Below are 7500 nucleotides of genomic sequence, written 5' to 3' on the forward strand. Positions count from 1 at the left end.
CTTCGCCTCATTCAGGAGAGCGAGTCGCAGACTGGAAAAATCAGACACAACATGAGTCCAAGCATGCAAAATGAACATAAGATTTACTAAGACTTAAGTCTTAGTGGGCCCTATGTTCCCAACAACAACCTCTGAAACTGGTCCAGTATTAAACCAGAACCAAGCTGTAATGTTACCCTACAGGACTAATGTTCAGCAGCAGTTAGTAACAAGCTGTAATGTTACCCTACAGGACTAATGTTCAGCAGCAGTTAGTAACAAGCTGTAATGTTACCCTACAGGACTAATGTTCAGCAGCAGTTAAGAGTCACTAAAAGTTCTGTTGTTGCTGCTGACAGACTCAGATTATTATTCTAAGTGTCCGACAACATTATGAAAGGATCCCTACAGAGATAGACCTTTTAGTTAAAGAGGAAGATCCTTTTAGTTTAACATGAAACAGCCCCAAAATCACCATCACCAAACTCACCAGACTCCAAGTAAATAATCAGGACTTTTATCATCGTAAAAAACACACTTCACTCAAAGTGGACAGAAACTAAATAAAACCACCAAAAGCCGTCTTGGTTCATCTTTCCACTGTTCCAACAATCACCACTCTGGTTTGGTTGAAATAAACCCTTAATTCACCCATTTACATGTGGAGATATGCTGGCTCTATACACGCTAAAAGTCCTGATTATTTACATGGAGTCTGGTGGAGATATGCTGGCTCTATACACGCTAAAAGTCCTGATTATTTACATGGAGTCTGGTGGTGTTTGGTTACAGTGTTCATGCTCATTACTGGACCAACGGGAGAAATAGGATCCATGTTTAGAAGTACCTAATGACCCTTTAAACATGAACTCTGAAATCTGTTGAAATTGTAGTGCCAGACAATAGTTAGGAAAGGTTATAATAGTTAGGAAAGGTGGACGTAAATACAGGATATATTATTATGTCTGCTGGAAACTAGGGTTGCACCATATTGACAAAATGTGATATACACACACACACAGAGAGAGACACACACACACACACACACACACACACACACACACACACACACACACACACACACACACACACAGATATATCATGCACCCCCCACTTACCAAATGATGATTTCTTCGTAAGTAAAGCCAAAGTTGTCCTCGCGGTGGCTGATGCTGCATAGCAGCTGCAACAGAGACGACCAACACACAGAGACGTGATTCACACACACCATGACTCAGCTGATGACTCATCAACCGCTACAGTCATCTCAGACTGTTCTGAGAAGCCATTCATCACTTGGACTCCTTTTTATGTAAAAACAGTCAAAGTTGTGTGAAGTTCTTCACTTCCTTCCTCCCTTCCTACATAATTCCTGTCCTATGTCTTCCTTCCTTATATATTCCTTCCTTCCTTATATATTCCTTCCTTCCTTATATATTCCTTCCTTCCTTCCTTCCTTATATATTCCTTCCTTCCTTATATATTCCTTCCTTATATATTCCTTCCTTATATATTCCTTCCTTCCTTATATATTCCTTCCTTATATATTCCTTCCTTCCTTATATATTCCATCCTTCCCTCTTCTTTTTTCCTTACATACTTAAGGAGGGTAGTTGTGTGTGTGTGTGTGTGTGTGTGTGTGTCTGTCTGTGTGTCTGTGTGTGTGTCTCTCTGTGTGTGTGTGTGTGTGTGTGTGTCTGTGTGTGTGTGTGTGTGTCTGTGTGTGTCTCTCTGTGTGTGTGTGTGTGTGTGTGTCTCTCTGTGTGTGTCTTTCTTCACTTGATAAATGGTCTTTGATGTGTGATTCATGGCTCAGTTCATACAGGATCAGAACATCATCTGTCTCTCTAAGTTCACTAGAGGACACATTTTTACTAGAGACGGTCCAATACCATGTTTTGCTTCCTGATACCGAGTACTGATCTGATACCAGAAGGTCATATATTTATTATGTTTTAACAGCTGTATACTACTATCTCTGTATAGATGATATGATGTATAACAGCTGTATACTACTATCTCTGTATAGATGATATGATGTATAACAGCTGTATACTACTATCTCTGTATAGATGATATGATGTATAACAGCTGTATACTACTATCTCTGTATAGATGATATGATGTATAACAGCTGTATACTACTATCTCTGTATAGATGATATGATGTATAACAGCTGTATACTACTATCTCTGTATAGATGATATGATGTATAACAGCTGTATACTACTATCCCTGTATAGATGATATGATGTATAACAGCTGTATACTACTATCTCTGTATGGATGATATGATGTATAACAGCTGTATACTACTATCTCTGTATAGATGATATGATGTATAACAGCTGTATACTACTATCCCTGTATGGATGATATGATGTATAACAGCTGTAACGGAACATCTCTAATTTTTACTGAAATAAGGTCCCGGAAGGGGCGGGGCTTACACACAAGAAGGGGCGGGGCTTGGTCTCTCTATAACTCAGTGGCGTTACCTTTATGAAGTTGTTCAGGTGTCCCAGTTTGCGCATGTTACTGACTCCGTGCGGTTTGGCCACATTTTGAAGGATTTCCCGGAAGTTTTCTGATGGTTCTGTCGGGGAAAGAAAAGGAAATAAAATGAAACCAGTGTCCCAAATTAACTTTCTGACTCAGCGACCCAGTTGGCACGTAGATGATGAATCCACCGGCCAAAAGAATAAATTGTGTTTTCATTGTAACATCACAAAACTTTGTGGTTGGAAGTCCTGGCTGTCTAAAAACTACACTGGCTCATTCATTAGTGGGGGTAAAACTACACATACTGGCTCATTAGTGGGGGTAAAACTACACATATTTATTAAACTGACTGAAAACTGACCGAAAACTGACTGAAAACTGACCTAAAACTGACCTAAAACTGACTGAAAACTGACCTAAAACTGACTGAAAACTGACCGAAAACTGACCTAAAACTGACTGAAAACTGACCTAAAACTGACTGAAAACAGACTGAAAACTGACTGAAAACTGACTGAAAACTGACCGAAAACTGACTGAAAACTGACCGAAAACTGACCTAAAACTGACTGAAAACTGACCTAAAACTGACTGAAAACTGACCTAAAACTGACTGAAAACTGACTGAAAACTGACCTAAAACTGACTGAAAACTGACTGAAAACTGACTGAAAACTGACCTAAAACTGACTGAAAACTGACCGAAAACTGACCTAAAACTGACTGAAAACTGACCTAAAACTGACTGAAAACTGACCTAAAACTGACTGAAAACTGACTGAAAACTGACCTAAAACCGACCTGACAAAAAACTGACCTAAAACTGACTGAAAAGACCTAAAACTGACTGAAAACTGACTGAAAACAGACCTAAAACTGACTGAAAACTGACCTAAAACTGACTGAAAACAGACCTAAAACTGTCTGAAAACAGACCTAAAACTGTCTGAAAACTGACCTAAAACTGACTGAAAACAGACCTAAAACTGTCTGAAAACTGACCTAAAACTGACTGAAAACTGACTGAAAACTGACCTAAAAACTGACCTAAAAACTGACTGAAAACAGACCTAAAACTGACTGAAAACTGACCTAAAACTGACCTAAAACTGACCTAAAACTGACCTAAAACTGACTGAAAACAGACCTAAAACTGTCTGAAAAAAGACAGAAACCAGAGTGAAAACAGACAGAGAATATTAACCCACCACGTGGCAGCCAAACAGAAAGTTGACCTGCATTTGGCGCTTGGCGAGTCTAAGTTTCAGACCCTGAATGTAACCAAGACGAGCATCGAGCCGTGTTGCCATAACATCGGCCGATGAACCATCACGTATTCATGTGTTTTAGGGAGGAAGTCGGTTTAGCCGGTCGAACTAATTCAGTGTGTTCAGTCCAAACAAGATCCAGACAGAAAGAGAGACCTGAGCAGGGACGTGTTTCCTTGTTTTCACTTCCTATCAACCATTATGTGCTTCTCATGTTCCTCTCAAAACACACACACCGTTTCCCTCTAAACGGGGCTGTATTATAAAGTCAGAATATAGTTTTCTGAAACATTTCAGCAGAAAGAGAAATCCTGCAGAAGCTTGAATACATAGAGTGTAATCGTTCCAGCAGAGGATGAGCCAGATATAGTCTCCATCATTTAAATAGTAATAGAAACCAAACCTGAAACACATGACAAACATTACAGTTTATAAATATTGCAACCTACTTTGCTAGCACTGAAAGAATTCTACGTAAATGATTGCAAAACATACAAATGTTGTATTATCTGTATGAGAATAATTCCTAAAGTAAGGGCTAACCAGAGACACGTTTACAGAAATCTATCTGATATGGACCGGTCTCTTGCAGATGCATTTTGGGAGAGTCAGACACACTTTAATAATCCAAATGGGCAATTCATGTGCAGCTTCCCCGGGTGTCTGTGTGTGTGTGTGTGTGTGTGTGTGTGTGTGTGTGTGTGTGTGTGTGTGTGTGTGTGTGTGTATGTCTGTGTGTGTGTATGTCTGTGTGTGTGTGTGTGTGTCTGTTCCATACAGTCAGTTCCAACAAACAATAGTTAAAAGATGCCGGAGGAAAAACATGTTGAAATGTATGCAGACAGGTTACAATAACTAGAAGCATTAAATAAAACATACGCAAGAAAAACATTACCATATATTATGCGCACACACACACACAGACACACACACACACACACACACACACACACACACACACACACCAAATCACCGGACTAACGTACCGTTGGGCTACTACTGGGAACACATTCCCTGTCTCTATGCTTAGATCGGGCCCAAAAAATCAAGCCCGACCCTACCCGAGCCCGTGCACGTTGCGTCCGAGCCCGGCCCGGCCCGGCCCATTAACTGGAATTATGAGGCCGAGCCCGATTTAAACCGACAATCTTTGAATACGTGGGCCGTTATAACTGACGTTATAAAGGACTCGTGAGATATCTGAAACAATCTGACCTGGTTGTGAGATTATGGAAGCCAGTGCTGCAGAGGGGGGAGACACAGCCGAGGTTACCTCCCACTGCAGTCAGGTCAGGACACCCAGAGCTACGGGAGGAGCCGGAGAGGCAGAGCTTTCTCCCCACCCAATAAGGCTAATGAAGTAATGATTAAAAAAAAACACAAATGCTTGATCAAGGGCCCGGCCCGGGGATGGTGGCGGGACATGTGGGCCGACCCGGCCTGTCAAGTTCTGGCTCGGGCAGAGAATCTAAACTGTACTTGGGAGGGAAAGGGAGCAGAGCACAAAGGTGAGCAGAAGTTACGGTGTTCTGCAGCTGTTATCCTGACTCAGGGATGCGTTTTACAAAGTCTACAGACCACCACGTCGTCGTTGTTGTTGGCATTAAGAGTCAAATCCTCCTACACGTTAGAGGACTTGTGAGGAATCCAAAGTTGCTCCGTTGCTGGAGGCAGCTATGTTGTTCTTCAGAATTTGACATGTGACACGTCGACACAAAGTATTTGAGTCGACGCATTTACGTAATCGATTAAGTCGACAAATCGTCCCAGCCCTAACACACACACACACACACACACACAGACACAGACAGACACAGACAGACACACAGAGACAGACACACAGAGACAGACACACACACACACACACACACACACACAGACAGACAGACACACAGAGACAGACACACACACACACACAGACAGACACACAGAGAACACACACACACACACACACACACACAGACACAGACAGACACACAGAGACAGACACACAGAGACAGACACACAGAGACAGACACACACACACACACACACACACACACACACACACACACACAAAAGTGCTGTTTTTGCCGGTGACAGGCTCAGATTATTATTCTAAGTGTCTGACAACATTATGGAAAGGATTTCTAAGGAGGTCGACCCTTACCTTAGGCAAAAATTGCGTTCGCTAAACCCACCAGACTCCATGTAAATAATCCGTGATTTTAGCATCGTAAAATACACTTCATTCAAAGTGGACAGAAACTAAATAAAACTATGAAAACCCGTTTTGGGTCGTCTTTCCACTTTTCCAACCATCACAACTCTAATTTTGGTTGAACTAAAACACATAGTTTACCAATTTACATGTGGAAATATGTTGGCTCTATACACGCTAAAAGTATTGTTTTTTTACATGGAGTCTGGTGGGTTTAGCGCTAGCGATCTCATAACTGTTTCTGGTTAAACAGAAAGGTCTTGAAGGAGGTTTCTAAAAAGGTCTATCTCAGCAGGGATCATTCCCATAATGTAGTCAGACCTTCACAGACAGTCCAAAGATGTCCAGAGTCTGGGACAGAGACGCGATGCTTCATGTAAACAAACTGCTGCTGCAGGAGTTCATCTGCGTTGTCTCAATGCTACTCAGCTAACAGCTAACAGCTAACTTTAAACCTGCTGTCACAGCCTGCGATGACCGATGCATGACTACAGCACTTATGGCTGGCTGGCTAAATAAATAAATAACAGGCTATCTTCCCCACTCACAGACAGCAGCGATCACAACAACAGAGAGCGTCGTCTGATAAACAGGGCAGTAATACTGCGAATACATTTTACTACGTATGCTCTTTATTTACATGTATTAACTGTTTGTTTACATTTAGCCTGTACATGTTAGCCTGTGTCGACCGTTCTCTTAAAGAGCAAGATCCATTTTTTTAAACGTAAAAACATCCGCGAAATTGTGTTCGCCAAACCCACCAGACTCCATGTAAATAATCAGTACTTTTATAATCGTAAAACACACTTCATTCAAAGTGGACAGACACAAAATAAAACTACCAAAAGCCGTCTTGGTTCATCTTTCCACTGTTCCAACAATCACCACTCTGGTTTGGTTGAAATAAACCCTTAATTCACCCATTTACATGTGGAGATATGCTGGCTCTATACACGCTAAAAGTCCTGATTATTTACATGGAGTCTGGTGGAAATATGCTGGCTCTATACACGCTAAAAGTCCTGATTATTTACATGGAGTCTAGTGGAGATATGCTGGCTCTATACACGCTAAAAGTCCTGATTATTTACATGGAGTCAGGTGGGTTTGATGATGCTAATTTCGGGGCTGTTTCATCGTGCAGTGTTTTAAATAATACAGTTTGTTTATATGTGGAGTGTCCTGTGCTTGTCCACCTGTCCCTTGCTGCTGCTACAACAGTGTTAAATGTCCCCGTTGTGGGATTAATAACCTTACATCTTGAATCGTGGCTGGTTTAGGTTTAGCTAGTTATAGCTAGCCTGTGGTAGCTATGAGCTAACGTTAGCTAACTCAGGTAGCTAGTCAGTTAGCTTGATAATATGACATCGCTAGCTGTGTTACATTACACGGCACAGAAAGGGAGGACAGACAAGTGGAAGGGGGCTTTCACTACATATGGCTACTGTTTGTAGGGACAGCTACACGTCCATTTTGAGCAATAATCGGGTGATGGATGAAGCTAGTTTACCTCTGGTGAGATCCAGCGGGACGTTCTCCTCCCCGCT

General features: G+C 41.6%; 1 protein-coding gene across 1 annotated transcript in view; it reads right to left on the reverse strand.

Moving 5' to 3' along the window:
- LOC144514174 (rapamycin-insensitive companion of mTOR-like) overlaps positions 1 to 7500 on the reverse strand; it is a gene marked incomplete at its 3' end in the record, with an annotated part of 14457 nt that overhangs the window by 6763 nt on the left and 194 nt on the right. Inside the window, exons 2-5 of the mRNA XM_078245360.1 lie at positions 7464 to 7500; positions 2479 to 2576; positions 1098 to 1162; positions 1 to 31 (exon numbers count right to left, since the gene is read on the reverse strand). The exon at positions 1 to 31 is cut by the window's left edge and continues 101 nt beyond it; the exon at positions 7464 to 7500 is cut by the window's right edge and continues 11 nt beyond it. Of these exons, the coding sequence (XP_078101486.1) occupies positions 1 to 31; positions 1098 to 1162; positions 2479 to 2576; positions 7464 to 7500 (231 nt within the window). The remainder of the gene's footprint in view (positions 32 to 1097; positions 1163 to 2478; positions 2577 to 7463) is intronic.

Source organism: Sander vitreus, unplaced genomic scaffold (genome assembly GCF_031162955.1).
Source record: "Sander vitreus isolate 19-12246 unplaced genomic scaffold, sanVit1 ctg478_0, whole genome shotgun sequence".
Lineage (NCBI taxonomy): Eukaryota > Metazoa > Chordata > Actinopteri > Perciformes > Percidae > Sander > Sander vitreus.